General features: G+C 47.4%; 1 protein-coding gene across 6 annotated transcripts in view; it reads left to right on the top strand.

Annotated features, from left to right (window-relative positions):
- The first annotated feature begins 15391 nt into the window (after positions 1-15391).
- Positions 15392-27392, top strand: part of PRKX (protein kinase X-linked) — a 109695-nt gene continuing 97694 nt past the window's right edge. For 3 of the 6 annotated variants that reach the window (XR_010154751.1, XM_016943617.4, XM_063804362.1), the window contains exon 1: positions 16287-16577. Coding sequence is in view for 3 of the 6 variants with exons in the window: in XM_016943617.4 (XP_016799106.1) it covers positions 16574-16577 (4 nt within the window). In the remaining 3 variants the exon portion in view is untranslated. Of the gene's footprint in view, positions 15976-16286; positions 16578-27392 lie in introns of those variants that run through there. The other 3 variants (XR_001714057.4, XM_016943616.2, XR_010154750.1) reach the window with 3 other exon arrangements.

The following is a 27392-nucleotide window of genomic DNA, read 5'->3' as shown; positions in this document are numbered from 1 at the left end:
GGTGCACCATCATGCCAGCTAATTTTTCTATTTTTTGTAGAGATGGGGTCTTGTTATATTGCCTGGGCTGGTCTTGAACTGCTGACTTCAGGCAATTCTCCCTCTAGAAGCGCTGGGACTATAGGTTCATGCCATCATGCCTGGCTAATTTGATCTTTTCAGACTTGTTTTTCTTCCAAAGATCTGTGCCAAGCTCATCAGTAAGGATGTAGCTCATTTATAGCAGGCGTGAGTCTCTCAGAAGGAAAAGCTTGCAATTTGTCGACTCTCTTATTTTTCTTTCAAAATAGAAGGCGATCCAGCTCTCATCACAGTTAATGAAAAATGTCGGGCCTGGCGTGGTGGCTCAAGCCTGTTATCCCAGCACTTTGGGAGGCTGAGGTGGGTGGATCACCTGAGGTCAGGAGTTCGAGACCAGCCTGGCCAACATGGTGAAACCCCGTCTCTACTAAAAATACAAAAATTAGCTGGGCATGGTGGTGCGTACCTGTAATCCCAGCTACTCAGGAGGCTGAGGCAGGAGAATCACTTGAATCTGGGAGGTGGAAGTTGCAGTGAGACAAGATGGTGCCACTGCACTCCAGCCTAGGTGACAGAGTGAGACACTTTTTTTTTTTTTTTTTTTGAGACGGAGTTTTGTTCTTGTTGCCCAGGCTGGAGTGGAATGGCACGATCTTGGCTCACTGAAACCTCCACTTTCCGGGTTCAAGTGATTCTCCTGCCTCAGCCTCCCGAGTAGCTGGGATTACAGGCACCCGCCACCACGCCCAGCTAATTTTTTTTTTGTAGTTTTAGTAGAGACGGGGTTTCACCATGTTGGCCAGGCTAGTCTCGAACTCTGACTTCAAATGATCTGCCCACCTCGGCCTCCCAAAGTGCTGGGATTACAAGCATGAGCCACCGTGCCCGGCCTTGTGATACCCCTATCTTTACAAAAAATACAAAAATTAGCCAGGCATGGTGGTGTGCACTTGTAGTCCCAGCTACTCAAGAGGCTGAGGCAGGAGGATTGCTTGAGCCCGAGAGGTGGAGGCTGCTGTGAATCATGTTGCACTACTGCACTCCAGCCTGGGCAGCAGAGTGAGAACCTGTCTCAAAACACAAATAAATAAAAGAAATAAATTAAAAGGCAAATACAGCCATATATAAATATTTATGGAGGGTGAGAAATGCAGTAATTGTTGCTCCTGAGAAAGGTCCCAACATTATTTTTACAGCTGTATATTTTGCAAGATGTGGATTCTATAACAATCTTTAATCTATAATGCTAGAGACCACTAACCAACATATTTTATAAAACTTGTCTCAAGCTTGTCTTTGTACCCCAGGAAAGAGACTCCATTGAGGGAAACAGATTATATTTGCATAGAAAATAATATAGCAAGAAATCCATTTTCTTTTTTTTTGAGATGGAGTCTCACTCCTGTAGTGCAGGCTGGAGTGCAATGGCACGATCTCGGCTCACTGCAGCCTCTGCCTCCTGGGTTCAAGTGATTCTCCTGCCTCAGCCTCCTGAGTAACTGTGGACCATAGGCGAACGCCACCAAGCCCGGCTAATTTTTGTATTTTTAATAGAGACAGGTTTTCGCCATGTTGGCCAGGCTGGTCTCGAACTCCTGGCATCAGGTAATCTGCCCACCTCAGCCTCCCAAAGTGCTGGGATTACAGGCGTGAGCCACCGTGCCCAGCCAAAATATCCATTGTTGAAATCACTCTACAAAAAATAGTTTTAAATATAAAAACAAACAAATAAATGAATACAAATAAAATGCCTCCTATCATCTGACAGAAGGCTGGATGCATCCACAGATTAGTTCTACCCCACATTTGCGCAGCTGAGTTCATTCAGCAGCCCTTTGGGGATCTTTTGGAAATCTGAAATTCTTTCCAGTTTCCCTGGACAGCCCCACAGACACACTTCATGTTTCACAGCTAACGCACGCCTGTACAATGTTTAGTAGACTTCGGTTCTAGAGAGCTATAGACAGTAGGTTAAATTCATGTCTAGACTTGATTTTGTTCTGTATTTGTCAGGGCCTTCATATCACCAAGTGTCCCCACTCCATGAGGGTCTGTTGCTTTTCATGTGTAATGTCAGGCTGATCTGTGAAACCGGCATCCTATTTCTTCTTGCCTAGGATGAACTCATTTCGCAAAACCCAAAACAAATGACACCAAACGCTCTATTTGTATAAAGTGCTCCAGTTGATTATGTTACAGCATTCTTCTGTTATTGTTGTAAGCACCAGAGAAATGCATGCTGAGTACTTCCTGGTTTGTGTGTTATTTTGTTTCCTTATCTGATGTTCAGTATAGTCATGGGTTATCTGTGTATCTCCCAGCATTCCTGCCTTCTGCAGCTATTTGCAATCTCTCTCTCTTCAAGTACCAGATGGAATGTTTTTTGGCACACTTTGGATGCCCACAATATTTTGTCTTTATGCAGGACTATGACCTTATTGGTTAAGACTGTTCTGAATTCTATTAATACCTCTTGTGCTTTGCAGGCAAATCATTCACTAACATTCATTTTCTAATGTTCATGTACAGCTATAACTTTTGCAACTTTCATACAAAACAAAACACAAAACCCACAAACTGTCCCTTTTCCAGCACTATATCTTCTTCCTAAAGATATTCTGCACTCAGCTGAGTGTAGCAATATTTTCAGCATAGAGACAACCTCAAAGATGCAACAGGACCTCAGGATTCCACAAATGTCCTACGCCCCTCAGTGGCATTAAGTCCACCTCCTACTAATGACCACGTCAGTGCATCCAGGAATGTTCTGTTACTTCTTCCAACAGGGTCAACATTGTTGTAATAATAATACCTATATTGGAAATTGAGTTTTTCAGGCTCTTCTAGGACTCTTGGCCCAGCCCAGCAATACTGGTTGTTTTTGTTGTTGTTGTTGTTGTTGTTTTGAGACGGAGTCTCGCTCTGTTGCCAGGCTGCAGTGCAGTGGCGCAATCCTGGCTCCCTGCAACCTCCACCTCCTGGGTTCAAGCGATTCTCCTGCCTCAGCCTCCTGAGTAGCTGGGATGACAGGCACGCGTCACCACGCCCGGCTAATTTTTGTATTTTTAGTGGAGACAGGGTTTCACCATGTTGGCCAGGATGGTCTCAATCTCTCTTGACCTTGTGATCCACCAGCCTTGCCCTCCCAAAGTGCTGGGATTATAGGTGTGACCCACCATGCCCGGCCTTAATGGCTTGTTTTTTAAAATTATTATTATTATTTTTTAACATTTTAAAAATTTTTTGTGGGTACATAGTAGGTATATATATTTACAGGGTACATGCGATGTTTTGATACAGGCATGCAATACGTAATAGGCACATCACGGATGATGCAGTCTCCAGCCCCTCAAGCCTTTATCCTTTGTGCGTGCGTATGTGTGTTTAATTTTTAGAGATAGGGTCTTGCTCTGTCATTCAGGCTGTAGTGCAGTAGTACAATCATGGTTCACTGCAGGCTCGACTTCCTGAGCGCAAGTGATCATCCCATCTCAGCCTCCCAAGTAGTTGGGACTACTGGCACACGCCACCATGCCCAGGTAATTTCTAAACTTTGTGTAGACACAGAGTCTTGCTGTGTTGCTCAGATTGGTCTCAAACTCTTGGCCTCAAGCCTTCCTCTTGTCTGGGCCTCCCAAAATTCTGGGATTACAGCACCTGGCCCCAACTTGACCTTTGTTTGTAGAACTACTCAGAAAATACGGCTGAATTGGAAATTGGGTGGTGCCAAGTGAACCCCACTCAATCCTTCTGTCGCCTTCTCTTTTGGGAAACTACTTCATTCTTTTGCCAGGGAACGGCTCTGAAAACAGAAGCTTGCATTCTAAGGTGTTATCCCTTTTTCCCAGGCCAGTTTTCTGTGGGGCCTTCACTCTACACCCAACAGAGGATTTCAGAAACACTGTATGGCAACTCTTACAAAGACACTTATCTGCCAGCGTCCAGGAAACAAATCCTGCCCAGTCACAAACTGACACAAATCCCAGTGAATCAAAAGGTTCACTTCCTTTTGGAAGGGAGGGGGCTTTAGCTTTCCTTCCCCAGCCCTACATTCAAACCAAGGTGAGACAAAGCATTAAATAGCTCGGATTACCTTCTAAGCACAGAGCTGGGCATGGTCTTCAAAATCAGTCAAGTTTTTTGTTCATTTTTTTTTTTTTTTTTTTTTGAGACAGAGTCTCACTCTGTCACCCAGGCTGGAGTGCAGGGGCACGATTTCAGCTCACTGCAGCCTCTGCCTCCTGGGTTCAAGTGATTCTCCTGCCTCAGCCCCCCGGGTAGCTGGGATTACAGGCATGTGCCACCATGCCTGGCTGATTTTTGTATTTTTAGTAGAGACAGAGTTTCACCATGTTGGCCAGGCTGGCCTCGAACTCCTGACCTCAAGTGATCCACCCGCCTCGGCCTCCCAAAGTGCTGGAATTACAGGCATGAGCCACCGTGGCCAGCCTTAACTTACATTTTTAAAGTCCATATATTTATGTAGTACTTTATGATTTTATTTTTAAACATACATTTGACCTATCGGGAGTTTATTTTGGGGCTAGGTGTGATGGCTTACACTTGTAATCCCAGCACTTTGGGAGGGTAAGGCTGGAGGATTGCTTGAGGCCAGGAGTTTGAGACCAGCTTGGGCAACATAGTGAGACCCTGTCTCTATTTAAAAAAATAACTAATAAAAACCCTTTATTTTGGTATAAGGGGCAAAGAAGCAACCTGGCTTATATTTAAAAAAAATGTAACTTACTAGGCTGGGTGCGGTGGCTCATGCCTGTAATCCCAGCACTTTGGGAGGCCGAGGCAGGGGGATCATGAGGTCAGGAGATCGAGATCATCCTGGCTAACACGGTGAAACCCCATCTGTACTAAAAATACAAAAAATTATCCAGGCGTGGTGGCGGGCGCCTGTAGTCCCAGCTACTCGGGAGGCTGAGGCAGGAGCATGGTGTGAACCCGGGAGGCAGAGCTTGCAGTGAGCCGAGATCGCGCCACTGCACTCCAGCCTGGGCGACAGAGCGAGACTCTGTCTCAAAAAAAAAAAAAAAAAGTAACTCACTATGCAGCTGTCTGAATACCATCTGTTTGGAAACATTTGTTCTTTCTAAGGCTTAAGAATGTCACGTGCTTGCTGGATGACTTCTGGACTCCAATGTAACGTATTTCTCAATCTCTTTCCAATATAAAACTATCTTCAGGGCCGGGCGCAGTGGCTCACGCCTGTAATCCCAGCACTTTGGGAGGCCAAGGTGGGTGGATCATGAGGTCAGGAGCTCGAGACCCGCTTGGCCAATATGGTGAAACCCTGCCTCTCCTAAAAAATACAAAAATTAGCTGGGCGTGGTGGCGCACACCTGTGGTCCCAGCTACCTGGGAGGCTGAAGCAGAAGAATCGCTTGAACCCAGGAGGCGGAGGTTGCAGTGAGCCGAGATTGCGCAAGCACACTCCAGCCTGGGCGACAGAGCAAGACTCCATCTCAAATAAAATAAAATAGAATAAAATAAAATAAAACTATCTTCAAAACTCTGGCTTTGTCAGGAAAAAGGCTAGTTCCCATCTGATGACAAGTATTTTTTTTTTTTTCAAAATTTTACGATTCTGTGTCTCATATTGATTCTCCCAGATAAACTTTAACTTCACTTGGCCAAGTTCCCACATTCACTTTGATGGGGAGGATGCCACATGGAATCAGCCGGAAAGAATGAGCTGAAGTACATGTTTTCCTCCAAGGTCAGTGTATTTGTTTTTCCTATGCCCTTCAGCAGTTTTCAGGTTTCCTTCGTATTAGTCTCGTACCGATAAGTATTGATGACTAGCTGGACAGGACCTGTGAAACACTGTGATTCATGGATGAGACACAGTACATATCCTCTTATCGCTCCCCTAGAAAATGAGATAAATTACAGAATCACAGCAATTTAGCAAGTCCTAAGATAACTCTAACCCCATCTATCACTTTACACACACTGGTTTCCAAATCTCTCAATTGGTATCTTTTATGAAATTATCTATCGTGTGTTCTGAAGTCTGTTTCATCATTACAAGAAAATTATTCATGCTTGTAGAAGAAGGAGAATCACATTAAAAATGAAGATTCTAGTAACTCCGTCTGCCACACTTTTTACATTTTCTCATCATTTTACATTATATTTTTATATCTGTAAGATTGGAGTGTATTATAAAATTTGGATTGCTGCCTATATGTCTTAAAATGTAACCATAGTTTTCTCACTCTGTTCGCTGTTTATGAAGAGTTTGAAGATTTCCTCACATAAACAAACCAGTGTAAATGCACGCCTTCTCGTATTTTAAGGTGCTGAAGGTATTGCCTTGTCCCACTGCTAAATTTGACTGGCTTTAAAAAACAAACAAACAAACAAACAAACAGTGTTGAATAATGGGTAACTAGGCTGGGCACGGTGGCTCATACCTGTCATCTGAACACTTCGTGAGGTATAGGTGGGAGGATCACTTGAGTCCAGGAGTTCTAGACCAGCCTGGACAACATGGCAAGATCTCATCTCTACTAAAAATTTTTCAAAGTTAGCCAGGCATGGTGGTGCATGTTTGTAGTCCCACTTACTCAGGAGGCTGAGGTGGAAGGATTGCTTGAGCCCAGGAGTTAGAGGCTGTAGTGAGCTATAACTGCGGCACTGCACTCAAGCCTGGGCAATAGAGTGAGACCCTGTCTCTAAATAAATAAATAAATAAATAGGTAATTATAACCATGAAGCTTTTGCTGCACTGTGGAATTTAGTTTTGAAAAACAAATTCCTAGCTATAGAACGAGTGGACCAACACATATAATCATTTCTAACACCCTAAGGCTTTGCCCTAATTAACATTACGACCAAAAGTATATAAGAATTCTGTCATCAGTATGGAACACTTTATCTTCCTAGTATTCGGTAGATTAAAAATAAACAAACAACTGCCACATTTGTTCTTAGTTGCATTTCTTTGACGGTTCTCTCTCTGCCTCTTTCCCTCCCTCCCTCCCTCCCTCCCTCCCTTCCTTCCTTCCTTCCTTCCTTTTTTTCTTTCACAGGGTCTTGCTGTGTCTCCCAGGCTGGAGTGCAGTGGTGCAATCATGGCTCACTGCAGTCTTGACCTCCTGGGCCCAAGTGATCCTCCTACCTCAACCTCCCGAGTAGGTGATACTATAGGCATACACCACCACACCCAGCTAATTCTTTTCATTTTTATTTTTTGTAGAAATGGGATCTTGCTATGTCACCGAGGCTGGTCTCAAATTCCAAGGCTCAGGCGATCCTCCCACTTTGACCTCCTAAAATGTTGAGATCATAAGCGTGAGCCGCTATGCCTGGCCCAGTCTGGCCTTTCATCTCATGCACTATGTAAGCTTGCTGTAAACGTATTTTCATTTTGTTTTATATTTCAACAACTGTCTTGACATTTTTAGGTAGTCATATTTATTAATCTTTACCCCTGTAGTTCGATCTCTATGAAGCTTAGAAAGTTCTTTGGAGCCCACCAGGGACTGGGCTTGTTTCAAGTTTGATTTATGTCCCCAATTTCAATTTAATACTTCTGGTATTTATTTCAGTTTCTTTTCTTGTGATGTCTTTGTGGTATTTTTAATTACGGTGCAAGGTGAGAATCAAAATCAGCTTTTTTTACCAAAAATAGTGAGTGATTGAAACTCCTTTGTTACTTATTATGCTTAGAGACATAATGTGACTTGATGTGTTATAATTTTTCTCACGTTACTGTGTTACACTTTGTGTTACCTGCAAGCTTCAGGGAATAGCCCAAAGCCCATAAGCAGAAAGAGAAGTAAAAGGATCTAATTCAGGCCAGGCATGGTGGCTTATGCCTATAATCCCAGCACTTTGGGAGGCCAAGGCAGGAGAATCGCTTGAGTTCACAAGTTTGAGACCAGCCTGGGAAACATAGCGAGAGCCCTTAAGACCAGCCTGGGAAACATAGCAAGAGCCCATCTCTATAAAAAACTAGCCAGGCGTGGTGGCGTGCACCTGTAATCCCAACCTACTTGCGAGGTCGAGGTGGGAGAGTCGCTTGAGCCTAGGAGTCTGAGGCTGCAGTGGGCCATGATCACACCACTGCCCTTTAGCCTGGTTGACAGAACAAGACTCCATCTCTTCCAAATAATAAATAAATAAAAAAGGATCTGACTCAAGTGAATTCCAAATAACAAGGCCAGTGTTTTATAGGATACAGGAGAGTTGGTTAAGAGTTTTCACACACGTTTTTGCTTTCCCACATTGACATTATAGGGATCTAAATATTTAAAGGAAACCTCATTAACATATTACAGAACACAGCGATGGGTGTCCATGGTTATCTTACTCTCTTTTTCTTTTTAAATGGAGATGGGTCTCACTATGTTGCCCAGGCTGGTCTCAAACTCTTGGCCTCAAGTGATCCTCCCATCTCAGTTTCCCAAATCGCTGGGATTATAGGCAAGCGCAACCACATCCAGCTAATTAAAAAAAAATTTTTTTTGTAGAGATGGGGTCTTGGTATGTTGCCAAGGCTGGTCTCAAACTCCTAGGCTCAAGCAATCCTCTCGCCTTGGCCTCCCAAAGTGCTGGGATTACAGGTGTGAGCCACTGCAACAACCTCTGATGAATTCACTCTGAAGTCATCTTGCTTACTGACTTGCTTCCATACACATCATTACTATTATTCTTCGAGTGAAATGTTACCTGTGACGTTCAAATCTGGAAATCCAGTTAAACAATAACATGAACACATACCATTAGCTTCCCTTTTGAAGGAAGGATTTTTCTTTCTGGTGCTTTTGTTTACCACTTTGGAAACATTATTCACCTGCATTCCTTCAATACCGTAGTTTGCATTTTCCATAAACTTTACCAGTATCCCAGAAATAAAAACTGTCATGTGTCTCTTGGATAAGGAGTAAACGCAGCCCATTCTAATTACAGGCTCATCTAGGCGTTTCCTAATGAATGGTTACCAGCGAAGACAACTATGACATCCTCAATGCTTCTATTGGATTTTCTTTGGAATCGCTCAAGAAAAGCCTCCAAATAAACAGGCATGTTTAGAAACATTATTTTTAGAAGTCGGCGCTTGATACATGAACAAAATCGCTTTGATGGCATTCTACGTTTGCAGATTTTTAAAACTTAGTTTGTAGAAAGAGTGGCTTAGGGTTTTATGTTGTGAATTTTAACTAAATGACGGTCTGTCTAACTATAATATTTGGCCACCCAGGGATGAATTAATCCCTATAAACCCATTGAGAATTCAAGACCCTCTAACTTGGGAACTGAGTATAATACACATGTGGAAAATTTCATTTCACTCAGAAGTCCTATAATTTTTCATTTTTTCAAAAGTTGGTTTTGGTTTGTTTTGTCTTGTTTTCTTTTAGCTTTTAAGTTCAGAGGTACATGTACAGGTTTGTCTCATAAGTACACTTGTGTCACGGAGGTTTGTTGTACAGATAATTTCATCACCCAGGTATTAAACCTAGTGACCCTTAGTTATCATTCCTGATCCTCTCCCTCCTCCCACCCTTCACTCTCCAAAATGCCCCAGTATGTGTCGTTCCCCTCTATGTGTCCACATGTTCTCATCATTTAGCTCCCACTGATAAGTGAGAACATGCTGTATTTGTTTTTCTCTTCCTGTGTTAGTCTGCTAAGGATAATGGCCTCTAGCTCCACCCATTCCCTGCAAAGGACATGATCTTGTTTGTTTGTTTGTTTGTTTTTGCGACAGAGTCTCACTCTGTTGCCCAGGCTAGTAGCACAATCATAGCTCACGCAACCTCTACCTCCTGGGCCCAAGTGATCCTCCCATCTCAGCCTCCCAAGTAGCTGGGACTACAGGCATGCACCACCAGGCTGGGCTAATGTTTAATTTTTTTGTAGAGACAGAGTCTCATCATGTCTGCCAGGCTAGTCTCAAACTCACAGCCTCAAGAAATCCAAGAGGACATTTCTTTTTTTTTTTTTTTGAGACGGAGTCTTGCACTGTGGCCCAGGCTAGAGTGCAGCGATGCGATCTCAGCTCACTGCAACCTCCGCCTCCTGGGTTCAAGCAAATCTCCTGCCTCAGCCTCCCGAGTAGCTGGAATTACAAGCACCCGCCACCATGCCTGGCTAATTTCTTTGTATTTTTAGTAGAGACGGGGTTTCACGGTGTTAGCTAGGATGGTCTCGATCTCCTGACCTTGTGATCCGCCCGCCTTGATCTCCCAAAGTGCTGGGATTACAGGCATGAGCCACTGCGCCCGGCCAAGTTTCAGCTGTTTTTAAAAGGTGTCCCTTTGGACATTATTATTATTGTTATTATTATTATTGTTTTTTAGACAGAGTTTTGCTCTTGTGGCCCAGGCTGGAGTGCAGTGGCGTCATCTCAGCTCACTGCAACATGATCCCATTCACTCGCCTGCCTCCCAGGTTCAAGCAATTCTCCTGCCTCAGCCTCCCAAGTACCTGGGATTGCAGGCATGCACTACCACACCTGGCTAATTTTGTCTTTTTAATACAGATGAGGTTTCATCATGTTGATCAGTCTGGGTCTCGAACTCCTGACCTCAAGTGATCCACCCACCTCGGCCTCCCAAAGTGCTGGGATTACAGGCGTAAGCCACTGTGCCCAACCCCATTGGACATTATGTCTCTAGAGAATCAGGCCCTGAAAAATGGCAAAAAGGTGGCTTCTAAGACTGGAAATGATGGTGATTCAGCTGGGCTAAGACCACAGCAGATCTCTGATAACCGTGGTTATACATACATTTATAAAATCAATTTCATCATCCTCAATTAGTCACAATGGGCCCGGCCCATCAGCAGAGGCAGAAGTACTGAGGATTGTACTGGAATGTAGCCAACTCCTAGGCTATAGTGAAGTCCTAACATGTAAAGCCAAAACTAACCCATGATGGTACCGTCCTGTGACAAGGAAAAAATGAGAAGAGAAGATTGCAAAGCTACCAACAGTGAATCAGTCCTTGTAAGGAACATGCTAGGCATTGGGGATGACTCAATAATGCATGAAAATACTCAAGCCCCAATAAATGGCTCATCTGAGAAAACGAGAATGAACTATGTTGAGCATGAGAAAAGACGGATTCTATTCCTGGGACACAGTAGGCACGCAACCAAGGGCATTACCGTAATTATGGTGATATCTGAGTACTAAAATTTGAAACTGTATTGCTGTAACTAAACGTTTATCAGAATTCCCTTCCTGCCTTCTAAGACCAAATCATAGGTGGATATATCCTCAGGAAATGATAGAGTTTCCACTCCTGGCACGGTCTAAACAGGAATTGATCACTGTATTGCTTGGAGGACCCCTTTCCAGATGCCCTGGGAAGACCTCTTACACTTGGTCAAATAACAAAGTATTGAGGCACTGTGTGTTTCTGAAGCTATGGTTTTTGTTGTTGTTGTTGTTTGTTTGTTTGTTTTTAGTTCATGTCTTTTATTAACTCATACACAGTTACTTGTCTTCTGGTTTGTTGAAGCAGTAAGTCAGACAACATTTGCCGCAATAATGTCTGTCAAAGTGGCTTGCCAGAAACACTCCAGCTCCACATTCGTCGGAAGGGCACTAATTTTGTCATTCTCATCCACCTTATAACATTTCAGGACATCCAGCTTCACCTTCTTTCTCTCGTGCTTATTCTTCTTGGGAGTGGGGTAAGACTTCTTCCTTTTCTTAGCAACACCACAAAGTCTCAGCAAAAGATGAAGAGTAGGCTCCTTTTGAATGTTGCAGTCAGACAAAGTACGTCCATCTTCCAGTTGCTTGCCAGCAAAGATCAGTCTTTGCTGATCAGGAGGAATTCCCTCCTTATCCTGGATCTTGGCCTTTACATTTTCTATCGCATCTGAGGGTTCAACCTCAAGGGTGATGGTCTTCCCCCTTAGGGTTTTCACGAAAATCTGCAGTTTGGTGGCAGCTTCACTGCAGACGGCAGATCAAAAGGGAAGCTGAAGCATATGTTTAGGTCAATAAGTTGCAACATAAATATATATATACACACACACATATATACACACATATATATATACACACAAACACATATACACATATATATACACACACATATTTTATATATTATATATGTTTAACTCAGAATATATATATGTGTGTGTGTATATGTCTGCGAAGGTGGCTAAACACTTCACGTATATACACACACACTAGAATATATATTATATAAAATATACTAGAATATATATTTATATGTTATATATATACAAATTATATATATAAATTGTAAAGTTGGCCGGGTGCGGTGGCTCAAGCCCATAATCCCAGCACTTTGGGAGGCCGAGGCAGACAGATCACGAGGTCAGGAGTTTGAGACCAGCCTGACCAACATGGTGAAACCCCGTCTCTACAAAAAATACAAAAATTAGCCAGGCGTGGTGGCGGGCACCTGTAATCCCACACACATACACAAACATATATATACACACACCATGGAATACTATGATTCCATAAAAAAGAATGAAATAATATCTTTTGCAGCAACATAGAAGGAAATGGAGGCCATTATCTTAAGCAAAATTACTGAAAAACAGAAAATCTGCATTTGTACCTCCTCAATATATAAAAATGAAAAAATAAAAAATAAAATTAGAAAAAAAGATTTTATATCACCATATATAGAAATATATATTTTATATGTCATTTATGCAAAATATATTATATATCATATATTATATATGCACACTTATGTACACATACATATACACACATATATAACATATTTAATTCAGTATATATAATATATGGAATGGCTATATATACATTATATATACACACATACATACACAAACACACATACAGTATACATGCTTAAAGAGTGTTCAGCTCCCTTCAGAGATTGTATGATTTTTTTTTTTTTTTTAGTCAGGATCTCACTCTGTTGCCCAGGCTGGAGGGCAGTGGTGCAGTCATAGCTCACTGCAGCCTTGACCTCCTGGGCTCAAGGCATCCTCGTGCCTTTGCCTCTGTGCTGGGATTATAAGTGTGCACCACCACACCTGGCTAGTTTAAAAAATTATTTTTGGTAGAGATGGGGGGGTGGGTTCCAATGTTGCCCAGGCTGGTCTTGAACCCCCGTGCTTCCCGAAGTGCTGAGGTCTGTGCTAAGCCAGATGGTACAATTTTGATTCTTCTCATATTTAACAACACCTGCACCTATCATTGTATTGAATTTATAGCTCATTCTGGTTTAGGGTCAGGGACTTATTCCTTCGGAATGGCAGAGTTCAGCATTTCCTGACTCCACCGCAAATTAATGCCACTTCATTAAGGCGGTAATGACCCTTCCATGCCTAACTCCCAGGGATTTTCCTTTTTTGTCTCTCAAGTAATAGGCTGCGGTTTCTCAAGGATTTTAATGATCCTTCCAGATGAAAGCTGTTTTGTCAAGCAAGGTGTTGTGAAACGTGCAGGGTCTATTTATAAGAAGAGGTAGCTATGCGGTCAAGTTCAGGGTGGGTTCGGTGGAATCAGACCAACCAGCAGCTCAAGCAGAGTTTAACGCTGCAAATCTGTGCCACGTTCTTCTTCCTGCGTGCAATTTGCAGGCAAGGACATCTGCTTAATTGGGTGTGAAACCCGGGCCTTGATTAAAAGGACTTTATGAGGCCGCAGCCTTGCATTTCCAAGGTCAGGCCCTAGTGGAGAGGGCGCGCGTTCCGCGGGGAGACACGAACTTTTCCTGAGTGCGCGTTCCTTGCTGGCCCTGAACCCCTCGGCCAGGCAGGGCTTGGCAGGGCCGTTTCCTGTCCTAACCAGGATCAAGGGATTGCGCGGCTTGCTGGTGAAGCTTGGCAGGGCCGTGACCTGTCCTAACCAGGCTCAGGGGATGGCGGGGGCCTGCTGGTGTCGCATATGTTTTGCATTCCAGCTCAGGATTTTGCAGAGCATAGGGAGCGGGTGTCACCCCCGGGGGGAAATGCCACCCACAAAATGCAGGTGGAGGCTGGGCGAGGCTGGCAGCCAGGGGCCAGAAATCCAAAGCCTGAGCCAGGTTCAGACTTCCTGACTCCCCCTCCCCGTTAGCTGTGGAAGGATGGCTCGGCCTGGTCCCCCTAAAAATGTGTCCGTTCTGACTTAGAGGCCGCTTTGGCTCTCGGAAAGCCCCCCTGACCTGCGGACTGAGGGACTGGAGACCCCCTCCAATCGCAGAATCGCTGAGATCCCTCAAAACAAAGGCGTTTGCAGTTTGACCCCTTGCTGCTCAAACTGTGTTCGGCGAACCGGCAGCCTGGGCCGCCCTGGTCGCGGGTCAGGGGCGCAGCGTCCAGGCCGTGCCAGGCCCGCAAGTTAAGCACTGTCTGCATTTCCCTGGGGAAAGGGGTGACCAAATATCTAGCTATATTTGCATTTCAAATCCACACGGATATGGGTTTTAAATATAAGTATGTCCAACTATTGCCTGAGCCACACTTAAGCCAGGAAAAAAAAATCTTTGCGTTTCTGAAATTGAAATGCCTCTGCACAATTCTTTATAGGGTTGTCGCCGGGGTGTTTGAAACAGTGACGAATCAAGTTTCACGCACTACATTTGGTCGGGCGATCTCTCAAATCTGTCTTTCCCTAGTTTTTTAAAGAAATGTTTATTTGTAAAGAATTCTAGATCCACAGGAAGCTGCAAAGAAACGCACAGGGTCGAGCCCGCCCTTCCCCGCCCCTTCCAAGTAGAAATCTAGAATCACCAGAGTCCTACAGCAAAACCAGGACGCTGAACTCATCCCGAAGACCCGGCAGCCCCTCTTGGGGATCCGCCCTCATTCCAAATTCTCTCAGGTCCCAAACAAGCACCCGCAGGAGTACTGAACTTTTTGGGGGGTGGGCAGAGGGGATCTGTATGCAGATTGCCAGCTGAGCAATCCTATTTTCTATGACTTAAAGCCAATCACAGGCTGGGCGTGGTGGCTCATACCTGTACTCCCAGCACTTTGGGAGAACGAGGCAGGCGGTTCACTTGTGCTCAGGAGTTCCAGACCAGCCTGGCCAACATGGTGAAACCCTGTCTCTACTGAGAAAATACAAAAATTAGCCGGGCTAATCCGAGCCCCTCTCTTCACCAAACGCCAATTTCACTTTTTAGTTTTGAACTTCACTTCTGCTGAGCTACGCCCTCCCTGTCCCCGGGCCCCCTCGCCTCCCCATCTTCCGGGCTTGGGTGCAGCGACGCGGGTGGCCCGCCAGTGCGTCCCCGAGGAGAAGTCAGCCTGGGTCCCACCCCAGGGGTGCCCCGGGCGCGGAGGGGCGTGGGCACCTCCCCAGCGCCGCACGCCCGGGTCTCCGGCTCCTGGGCTGGGTCGGGGCGGGGGCGGAGCGCGCGCGAAGGCGACGCCCCCAGCCCCGCGGCCGGGTTAGGGCGGGGAGAGGCGCGGTCACGCCCAGGCGGCTTCCGCCCGCCCCAACAGCGCGCACGCGGCTACCGAGCTGGAGGAGGCGGCGGGCGCGAGACCGGGAATGCGCAGGGCCCCCGCCTCGCCCCCCCCAGCCCGGGCCGCGGCCCCCGCCTTCCCCGCAGTCGTCCCGCACTCGGTGCCCGCCCCCCGAGGCCGGCGGCTGCTCCCACTCGGGGCCGTTGCTGCTTGTGCCGTGAGCGCCGCCCAGCCATTGTCCCCGTCGCTCCGTCAGCCGCGCCGGACCGCGCACCAGGAGGCGAGAGCGCGCATGGGGAGCCTCTGTTGATGCCGCCGCCGCGCCGCCCTCCGAGGCTGCGTCCCGGGAAGCCCGGCTCCCCGAGCGCTCCGGCCTGGCCCGGTGCCCCGGACCTGAGTGCGTCCCCATGGAGGCGCCCGGGCTGGCCCAGGCGGCCGCGGCGGAGAGCGACTCCCGCAAGGTGGCGGAGGAGACCCCCGACGGGGCGCCCGCGCTCTGCCCCAGCCCTGAGGCGCTGTCGCCGGAGCCGCCTGCGTACAGCCTGCAGGACTTTGACACGCTGGCCACCGTGGGTGAGTGAGTGCGGGCGGGGACTCGGCCCACAGGGGCGCGCGGCGTGGCCGGGACGTTGTAGTAGGACAAAGGGCCCTGGGTGCCGACCTCCTGGGGAGGGCCCTGACCCGCTACTTCGGCTCGGAGTCCCCGTGCGGGGCTGCACCTGCGCCCCGGGTCTTCCCGGGTGGAGCGCACTCCCCAGCCCCCCAGCCCAGGCAAGTACCCCCGACCGGCCGGGTGCCTAACCTGAAATGCCGACGGCTCCTCTCGGAGACCACCCTCCGCCCCCAGCACACACAGCACTCTGGGGCCTGGGCCGTCCGACGTCACAAAACCTCCTGCGGGTCACCTCGCCTGGGGGACCTCGTGCTCCCTCCCTGGCAGCGGCCCCAGGGACACTGGCGCGGGGTGCGAAGACCCCTGCAGGCCTCCCCTAGGCCAGCCTCCCCGTGTGCCCAGCGGCAGGGAATGTACAGATTTCTCCAGGGGCTGCAGGAGCAGCTGGGCTGTGGGGGACAGGTGTCCCGGGGCGCTGTGGGGACGAGGACGGCAGCGCTGGGGACGGATCCTAACATGTCCTGACACCGCCTGTGCTCTTCGTCTTGTGCCTCTGAAATGGGTAATTCTTGTATCGGACGCTTTATCCGTTTCCTTTGTCCTCTGTCTTTGAACTTAACCCCGAATGGGCAGCTTGACAGAGACGTTTCGAGTTCTCGGTGCGCTTGCATCCGGACACGCGCTGCTTTATGGAGCAGCCCTGAGTGGGTCAGAATATCCCAACTGAACGTGGGCGCTGGATTTAAACAGTTGTCATCGGCCCGCCTGTGCCTCTTAGGGACTCCGTATGGCTAAGTGGGGTGTTGGCTGTCAAGAAAATAAATGGGAGAGTAGAGGGGGCTGTCCTGGGTGTGTTGGTGAGGCGTCGGCTCTCAGGCCCTCTAACTCCTGTTTGTCCTCATTTTGGAAAGGAGGAAGCTGGGCTGGGAAGCCCAAGGGCTCGAGGCCATAGCTTATGGCTTAGGAAGACCAGCGGGCATAGCCAGGGGGCCTTTAGAACCGCTGAGGAAGAGGGGACTTAGCTTCCTTCAGTGACCTCTTTGCCACTTAGACCTTGAGGAAGGGCCCACGAGGAAAGCCTGAATTTGGAAGGACAGTGTGGGACGAGGCCCTCTCTCTTTCTCCTCTCCCTCCCTCCTCCTCTTTATCTCATTCTCTCTCTCTTTTCTCTGTTTCTCTTCTCTCTCCCTCTTTCTGTCTCTGTTCATGTCTCTCTGCATTTCTCCTCCTCTGTCTCTTGGTGTCTCTCTCCCTGTCCCCTTCCGGTCTTGGTTTTTCTGTCTCCCTCCCTCCACTCTCTCTGCCTTCCCCCTTGTCTTGGTCCCCCCGGAAAGCTGTCCTGAGCTAATCTTAGAGCTGGGTGTGTTTTGCGGGGAAGAAGGGTGGGGCAGGAACCCTGACTGGCGCAGCCGCCACAGTAGGTGGAAATACAACTCGACAATGGAAAATTGATGAGGTCCAGCCATTCCTTGGCACTCAGCACCAGCGTTTGTCATTCTTTGGGGCACCCACATGGGTCCCTTGGGAAAGGTGGAGCTGGGGCTGGAGGCCGGGGCAGAGAGCAGGATGCGGGCAGGAGGGCGGCAGAGGTGAGGTGTTCTGGTGTCACAGGGGGCCACTCAGTTTGACGTCAAGTCAGCTTAGGGTGCCCAGCGGGTAACCTCATCTTTAAAAATAGAGTGTCGCTGCCTCTGGGGACCAAGCTGGCTGGGCGGGGAGTCAGCTTTGTTTTTCAGTCCAGTCAGTGCTCTCTTAATGAGGATGAGGATGATGCTCCTTTCTCAAGGATAACTTCCTATGGGCTCCAAGGGTGTGACAGGAGGGCTAGGTATCCCACACTCATTGGACAGCAGGGGACCAGGACCCAGGGGTGTGTGTGTGTGTGTTTGCATGCATGTCTGGAACACTCTCTAATGACAACTTCACAGCTTTGGTGACATTATCTGCAACCTTTTATCCAAGCCCCTTTCTTTATTGTTGGTTAAAGAGCAATCTGAGTGTGATTCACCTAAAATAATACGTTTTATAAAATCTAAGCCTTTTAGATCCTTCACGATTGTGTCTCTAAGCCACAATCTACAGCAGCTTTGGACTGTTTTCCAAGGCATGATGGAGAAGAGTGAGGGATGAGCTTGAGTCTCAGTCTGGAGTTGAAACCCAGTCTGGGTGGGTGTGACCTCTCTTCATCCTAAACTGTCACTACAGGAACATAAGTTTGCTTTTAAGTGCTCTTTCACCCTCATTCCTAATTCTCTCAGGCCCCAAACAAGCACCCGCAGGAGTACTGAACTTTTTTGGGGGGTGGGCAGAGGGGATCTGTATGCAGATTGCCAGCTGAGCAATCCTATTTTCTATGACTTAAAGCCAATCACAGGCTGGGCGTGGTGGCTCATACCTGTAGTCCCAGCACTTTGGGAGGCCGAGGCAGGCGGATCACTTGTGCTCAGGAGTTCTAGACCAGCCTGGCCAACATGGTGAAACCCTGTCTCTACTGAGAAAATACAAAAATTAGCCGGGCGTGGTGGCGGGCGCCTGTAATCCCAGCTTCTCAGGAGGCTGAGGCAGAGGAATTGCTTGCACCCAGAAGGCAGAGGTTGCAGTGAGCCAAGATCACACCACTGCGCTCCAGCCTGGGCGACAGAGGGAAAAAGAAACTTGTCAGCGTTCTAGATTGACCAGTTTTCCTCAAGTTCAGATAGTTAGGAAGAAAGAGTGCAGTTTGCAGTTGTGAAAAGTCTGATAATGGATTCTTTTTTCTTTTTTATGTGTGAAGGGATTCTGGAATACGTCTGGTCTAAAGGCTGATTTCGTTTTAGGAACTTTGGATCAGAACAGTCTTACTACTCCTCAGAGAAAAAATGGTTTTCAATCTGGTTCTTCAAATTTCTTTTTCATATAACCAAGCCATGCTTGTTCCTATGATGGAGAACAATTGTGCTTTGAAAAAAGAAATTTCAGGGCCAGGTACAGTGGTGCGTGCCTGTAGTCCCAGCTGTTTGGGAGGTCGCGGTGGGAGGATGACTTGAGGCCGGGAGTTCCAGACCAGCCTGGGCAATATAGTGAGACCCTCATCTCTTAAAAAAAAATAGTAATAGTTAGCGGGGCATGGTGGCGCATACCTGAGTTACCTGGGAAGCTGAGGCAAGAGGATCACTTGAGCCCAGGAGGTCAAGGCTGCAGTCAACCACAATCGTGCCACCGTACTCCAGCCTGGGTGATAGAGCGAGATCCTCTCTATAAAAAATAAAATAAGAAAATGATATTATGGAAATGAAAAACTTACCCTATGTAGAGAGAAGAGGATGAATCCGTGCAGCCATCTACCAGCCTTATTTTATCAATCTTCCTACTTAAAATGACCACTTGAGAATTCCTTTCTCTATATATCAGATAAAAAATACTTAGGTTTTTTCCCAGAAGTGTCCTTATGGAATCATTTGGCATCTACAACCCAGTGCTTGCTTGTCATGGGTACCCCAAGTGTTAACCTGTCAGGAAGGAGGTAATTCAACAGGTAAACCAGTGGCCAGGCCTTGGGTCCACATTTCATTTTCCTTTTCTCAGCCTAGTTCTGCATTTACTCATCTACAAAGGGAAATAATGACGGAACCTGTCCTACACGATGACGATGAGGAAGACTCCAAAGTTCCTAGACCCCTATTAAAAATATATATTTTTTGAAATACAGACTCACAGGGGATTTCAAAAACAGTACCTGGAGTCTCATGGACCCTTCAGCCAACTTCCCCATGGTGACGTCTTCATATCCGTGGGACAATATCAGAACCATGTCATCGATGTTGGTATATCCTTATTAAAGAGAACACATACCTCGTTCAGCTTTTTTTTTTTTTTTTTTTTTTTTTTTTTTGAGACAGGGTCTCACTCTGTTGCCCAGTCTGGAGTGCAGTGGTGCGATCTCGGCTCACTCCAGCCTTGAACTCCTGGGCTCAAGCAATCCTCCTGCCTTGGCCTCCCAAAGTGCTGGGACTATATACAGGCATGAGCCATCGTGCCCGGCTTGTTCAGCCTTTATTAGTTTTCAAAAGGTGCTCATTTGTGTTTGCGAGTGTGTGTGTAGAGTTCTGTGCAGTTTTACCCAGTGTGTGGATTTGGCAGCTACCACCCTCCAAACCATGGTGCAGGATGAATTCCCTCACCACAGACCACCCCTCGGTCTTGCTCGACACCTTTTTTTTTTTTTGAGACAGAGTTTCACTCTTGTTGCCCAGGCTGGAGTGTATTGACCACAACCTCTGCTTCCCGGGTTCAAGCGATTCTCCTGCCTCAGCCTCCCGAGGAGCTGGGATTACAGGCATGTGCCACCATGCCTGGCTAATTTTATATTTTTAGTAGAGATGGGGTTTCTCCATGTTGATTAGGCTGGTCTCAAACTCCTGACCTCAGGTGATCCGCCAGCCTTGGCCTCCCAAAGAGGTGGGATTACAGGCGTGAGCCACCGTGCCTGGCCAGACACTTTTTTTTTTTTAAACTTTCAAACACTATACAATCTGAAAATATTTTATTTTCTTAAGAGCTAGGAGATCTTCATAATTAATGATACATGGCTCTCAGATCTAAAGTGCTTATACTGGTAGGTTTTCTCTTGTCCTTGGTTCTCCTGAATTGGCCAGAATTTCCTTTCCTCTCCTTGTTGCTGGGTTCTTATTAATGCCTCAAGTTAGTCTATTCAGGCAGTTGTAGCAAAACACCACCGACTGGGTGGCTTATGAACCACAGACATTTATTCACAGTTCAGAGGCTGGAGGTGCAAGATGAAGGCATGGCAGATTTGGTGTCTGGTGGGGACCTGCTTCCTGGTTCATAGATGGCGCCTTCTCGCTGTGTCCTCACATGGTGGAAGGGGTGAGGGAGCTCTCTGGGGTCCCTTTATAAGGGCAGTGATCCCATTCATGAGGCTCCAGCCTCACGACCTCATCACCTCCCTAGGGCCTCACCTCCTGACACCATTACCTTGCAGGTGAGGATTTCAACACAGGAATTTTAGGGGGACACAGACATTGAGTCCACGGCATCCCCACCCTGTCTGTCACACAGCATGCTGCCGGGACGAATGGCATCTGAACTGGTGAGATTCTACTGTGTGCATAAATCAGCAGCCTTGTGGGCAGTGTTGACATAGCAATTAGGAGTGTTGTTTGTAGCCTAACAATACACAGAAAGTGGAGCTCAGCCCTTTGATCTTATTTATCTTGTGTGGGTGCTCCGTGTGAGACAGGCTCATGCATGTGTGAATGACAGTTTCCTTTAAGTGCATCACGCAAATGCCAAGAGATGAGATCAAATATTACACATCAGAGAACATTTCCAAGGATAGAAGTCCTGCCGGTTTCTCCTCTTCATTGTTTATTTCATTTTATTTTTTTAAGTTAAATTAAAATACATGTTAAATTTAAGTTAAATTAAGATACATGTGCAGGACTTATTTTAAATAAAAGAGACAGGGTCTCGCTGTGTTGCCCAGGCTAGGCTTGAACCCCTGGGCTCAAGCATTCTGCCTGCCTCCGCTGCTGGCACATAAATGCCAAGAGTGCAGGGACCTCTGTGTGTTGGAGCCACTTTCATCTCCCACATCCAAAGAACAGACCCGGCACTTAGTGTGTGCCCAAGACCATCCACCGCATGAATAGAGAAATCAACCCTCCTCATGCGCCTGGGGTTTCCTGAGGTGGGAAACCTTCAGTGCTAGCTGGGAAAGTCGCAGGCAGAGACAGGGACAAGCTGGTCACTCTGTGTGTGAATAAATAAATGAATGGATGATGGCATTATCGGCAGTTGTTCTTTATGACACTCACTGATGCCAAGTACTGGACGGGTACAATATGTACATTAGTTTCTCTATGGGCAGAAGCTCCACCATGACAACATTAGCGTTATTTTCTTTTTGCTTTTTTTTTTTAGAGACAGGGTCTTACTCTGTCGCCCAGGCTGGGGTGCCGTGGTGCAATCAACAGCTCACTGCAGCCTCGACCTCCCAGGCTCAAGCAATCTTCCCACCTCAGTCTCCCAAGTAGCTGGGACTGCAGACGTGCACCACCACACTCAGCTAATTTATGTATTTATTTTTGTAGAGATGGGCATTGCTATGTTGCCCAGGCTGGTCTCGAGCTCCTGGGCTCAAGTGATCCTCCCACCTCAGCCTCCCACGTAGCTGGGACTACAGGTGCATCCACCATGCTTGTAGCCTTATTTTCTTAATGGGAAAGAGGGTCTGAGAGAAGGGATGCTGTGTGCCCAATGGGTTTCGCCTGCAGCACGCTGCCTCATCCCCGGGAAAGCAGGGCGTGCACACTGGGATTGGACGACAAAAGCAGAGTCATCTACAGTTCATGGGCACGCTGCAAAGAAGGGAGACGTTAAACTCTCGAAAGCAGCAGACAGCCCCCACCAGGAAGAGACATACTTGTAAAAATCAAAGGAGGGCGAAGGCATGAGAATCGCTTGAGCCCAGGAGGTTGAGGTTGCAGTGGGCTGAGATCGTGCTACTGCATTCCAGCCTGGGTGACAGAGACCTTGTCTCAAAAAATAAAAATTCAAGGGAGGCCAGGTGTGGAGGTTCACTCCTGTAATCCCAGCACTTTGGGACTCTGAGGTGGGAGGATCACTTGAGCCCAAGAGCTCAAGATCTGTCTGGACAATATAGCACTACCCCATCGCTACAAAAAAACATTTTTTTAAGTAGCTGGGTGTGATGGAATGCACCTGTAGTCCCAGCTACTAGGGAGGCTGAGGCAGGAGGATTGCTTGAGCCCAGGAGGTGGAGACTGCACTGAGCCATGATGGTGCCACTGTGTTCCAGCCTGGGCAACAGAGCAAGACCCTATGTCAAAAATAAAGAAAGTATCAAGGGAGATGAGTACACAGTGCCTGGCACACTGTAGGGTCTCCAAAAAGTAAACCTTTTCTATCCATCAGTTTCCTCTTCTCTCCAGCATGAAATCGCATATGTAAAGTTGAAAAAAAGAGAGAGAGATATATCTTAAAAAGGTAGTAATGTTGATGACATTGTGGTTTTTTTTTTTTTTTTTTTAAAGAAAAACCGGCCGGGTGCGGTGGCTCATGCCTGTAATCCCAGCACTTTGGGAGGCTGAGGCAGGCGGATCACGAAGTGTCAGGAGATCGAGACCATCCTGGCTAACACGGTGAAACCCCGTCTCTACTAAAAATACAAAAAAAATTAGCCGGGTGTAGTGGCGGGCGCCTGTAGTCCCAGCTGCTGGGGAGGCTGAGGCAGCAGAATGGCATGAACCCGGGAGGTGGAGCTTGCAGTGAGCCGAGATCACACCACTGCACTCCAGCCTGGGCGACAGAGCAAGACTCTGTCTCAAAAAAAAAAAAAAGAAAAGAAAAGAAAAGAAAAACCTTGGGGGAAATACAGAGGAAGCCCTAAGGCATCCCTTCCAAAAAGCTGAAAGTGCTTTACTTAGAATTGTGACCTCGTTTTCCCTGTTAGCTTCCTGGTAAGCCCAGTGTGAGAAGGTGGAACCGATGTTTCTGTGTGATGGGTTCCCTCTGCCTGTTTCTCCAGGTGGCCTCTACTGTGGTGGGTCCAGTCCCAAAACCAAGTCTGGGGCCACCATCATCATATTTGTGTCCCCCACCCCAAGATTCTTATGTCAAAACCCTAATCCCCAAGGTAATGGTGTTAGGAGGTGGGGCTTTTAGGAGGTGATGGGGTCACTAGGGTGGGGTCTCATGAATGGGATCAGTGTCCTTATAAAAGGGACCCCAGAGAGCTCCCTCACCCCTTCCACTATATGAGGACACAGTGAGATGGCACCGTCTGTTAATTAGAAAGCCGGTCCCCACCAAACTCTGAATCTCCCATACCTTCATCTTGGACTTGTAGCCTCCAGGACTGACAGCAGTAAATGTCTGTTGTTTCTAAGCCCCAGTCTGCCGTGTTTTGTGATGGCAGCCGAAATGGATTTAGATGGGGCTCTATTCACCCCACGCGGCAGGGTCCATGGAAAGGCAGCTGCAATGCGCTGGTCTATCATTACCTCTTTTATGCTCTTTCACACTGTCTTAGTCTTGCGTGGCTGCTGGAAGGAAGGACCGCAAATATAGTAGCTTAAAACCATATACAGTGAAGAGATACCTGCACTCCCAGGTTCACTGCAGCACGAGTCACACAACAGCCAAGATAGGGCAACAACCCACTTGCCCGTCAGCAGATGACTGGGTGAAGAAAATGTGGTCTCTACACAATGGAGTACTATTCAGCCTGTAAAAAGAATAAAGTCCTGTCATTTGCAACAATGTGGATGCAACTGGAGGTCATTATGCTCTGAGAAATGAGCCAGGCACAGAGAGACAAATACGGCATTATCTCACTCCTTTTTTTTTTGGACAGGGTCTCACTCGGACACCCAGGCTGGAGTGCAGTGACGTGGTGTCACTGCAGCATCGACGTCCCAGGCTCAAGGGATCCTCTCACCTCAGCCTCCTGAGGAGCTGGGACTGCAGGTGTGCATCACCACGCCAGGCTATTGTTTTGATTTTTTTTTGTAGAGATAGAGTCTTGTCATGTTGCCCAGGCTGGTCTTGAACTCTTGTCCTCAAGTGATCCTCCCAGTTTAGCCTCCCAAAGTGCTGGGATTACAGGCGTGAGCCACCACGCCCTGCCTGACCTATGTACTTTAGAATCCCAGAAGCAAATCTCGTATCCTACTGGAGGAGCAAGACAGAAACACAGGTGCTAGAGGGCAGATTGTTTGCACAGAAACCTGGGCATGTGGATGAATTTGGTAATACGTGTGTGCGGGTAAACTTGACAGGCCCCTTTTTTTCCAGGGTTCCCTTGTGCAAGAAGAATGAAACTAATGCAACCAATACTTTCAAGAAGCTCCTCCTTTCTGGAGCGTTTTCACGCTGCATTTCTCGGGTGGGCATGTTTTCCCGGCGTCTCCGATTCTGTGCTGTGTTGGGTGAGACAGGATGATGGACATTTTGCTTCCCCATTAGGATCTTAAGTGAAAGTCCAGTTGGCATTTGCATTTGATCTGAGTAGGAGAAAACATGATAAATAGCCATTAGAGGCCGGGTGTGGGGGCTCACACCTGTAATTCCAGCACTTTGGGGGCCGAGGTGGGCAGATCACTTGAGATCAGGAGTTCGAAACCAGCCTTGCCAACATGACGAAACCCCGTTTGTACCCAAAAATACAAAAATTAGCTGGGCACCATAGTGGGTGCCTGTCATCCCAGCTACTCAGGAGGCTGAGGCAGGAGAATCACTTGAACCCGGGAGATAGAGGTTGCAGTGAGCCGAGTCTGTGCCACTGCACTCCAGCCTGGGTGACAGAGTGAGACTCCATCTCAAAAAAAAATAAAAAACCCAAAAACACATTAGATGCATTTGAAGCCTCCCAGCTATTCTCCCATGATGGCAGAATAGGCATCCAGGAGACTCACCCTACCCTGTCTGAACACCTTTAGCGAAGATGTAAATGATCTGCAGAGGAGACTCAGGTGCGAGGATGGAAATTCCTTCCCCCTCCAGCACTGATGGCTTCCACCTTCCTGTGGTCTAGGAGACCACACAGAGGTTGTCAGTGTGGGAGGCTGTTGCCAGTATGGTGAGTTTCCTACGGAGGAATTTCCTGTGGGACACCTCTGGGCAGTTCTTCCAGCCTTTCATGTCTTCTGTCAGATGATACAGTGGCCAGGTCAAGGGATTATCATGATTTTATTTGTTTTTTGTTTTTTAGAGACAAGGTGTTGCTCTGTCGCCCAGGCTGGAGTGCAGTAGGGGTGCAATCAATAGCTCAGCTGCAGCCTCAAACTACAGGGCTCAAGTGATCCTCCTACCTCAGTCTCCCAAGTAGCTGGGACTACAGGGACACACCACCATGCCCAGCTCATTCTCTCATAAGGTGGAGAGAAGAGAAGAGAGGAGGACATAAAACTGTCCATATGACTAGTTTGGGCCTTTCCATCCTGCTTAATTCAGAACTGTCAAGGTTAGACCCTGATCATTCTTTAATATGTTTGAAAAATAGGCTGGGCACAGTGGCTCACACGTGTAATCCCAGCACTTTGGAAGGCCAGGGTGAGAGGATCACTTGAGTCCAGACGTTTGAGACCAGCCTGGGCAACATAAGAAGACCCCACTGCTACAAAGGGGGAGAAAAAATCAGCCACGCATGGGGACGCATGCCTGTGGTCCCAGCTATTCGGGGGGCTGAGATGGGAGGATTGCTTGAGCTCGGGAGGTAGAGGCTTCAGTGAGCTGCGATTGTGCTACTGCACTCTAGCTTGTGTGACAGAGTGAGACCCTGCATCAATTAAAAAAAAAAAAGAAAAATAGACCTTCCTTCTATACAATGTCTTCCCTGCTGGCCTCCATGCCCTCGTACCTGTTTAAAAATCCATTGGAATTTTTCACCAGGACATAGAAAAAGGAAGTTGTCTCACGCAGTTCCTGTTAAATTGCACAAGTCCACACAGATCCTTGCAACCCACGCTACCATTTACTTAGCATGCGTTGTGTGTGGGCATTACATTATTCTCCGAGGTAGTTATTTTGGATGTTATACTGGGGAGGTACCCCATCAGAGAGATTTGGAGGGCAGCCTATGGAGGGTTCTTTTAAAATCGTTGACAACTAATTTGGTGGATGTTTTCACCTTGGTGAATCATTCCCTTGGGAGTCATTTTGCAGAACAAAAGGGTTGCACACAGGTGTGGCCAGAGAAACCTTGGCACAGAAGAAAGAAGTGCTTTGTCATGCTTAGGGCACCTGGGATCTCTTTGGATGGGCAGGCAGAGGGGGACCCTGTGAAGCCTGCCTGCGTTTATTTGGGTATGCATGCTTATGTTGGAGTCTTGGCAATGAGAGGACAAGAGTGGAGGGAACAGAGCTGTTAACAGAAAGGGGTCCATATCCAGACACCAAGAGAGGGTTCTTGGATCTTGTGCAAGAAAAAATTCAGGGCAAATCCATAGAGTAAAGTGAAAGCAAGTTTATTGAGAAAGTAGAGGAATAAAAGAATGGCTCCTCCATAGACAGAGTGGCCTCGAGGGCTGCTGGTTGACCATTTTTATGGCTATTTCTTGATTATATGGTAAACGAAAGGTGAATTATTCATGCCTCCCCTTTTTAGACCAAATAGGGTAACTTCCTGACGTTGCCGTGGCATTTGTAAACTGTCATGGCGCTGATGGGAGTGTAGCAGTGAGGACAACCAGAGGTCACTCTTGTCACCATCTTGGTTTGGGTGGGATTTGGCCAGCTTCTTTACCGCAACCTGTTTTATCAGCAAGCTCTTTATGACCGGCATCTTGTGCTGACCTCCTCTCTCATCCCGTGACTTAGAATGCCTTAACCATCTGGGCATGCAGCCCAGCAGGCT

Source organism: Pan troglodytes, chromosome X (genome assembly GCF_028858775.2).
Source record: "Pan troglodytes isolate AG18354 chromosome X, NHGRI_mPanTro3-v2.0_pri, whole genome shotgun sequence".
Lineage (NCBI taxonomy): Eukaryota > Metazoa > Chordata > Mammalia > Primates > Hominidae > Pan > Pan troglodytes.
The sequence above is the reverse complement of the archived record's forward strand: the minus strand, read 5'-3'. Positions and strand labels throughout refer to the sequence as shown.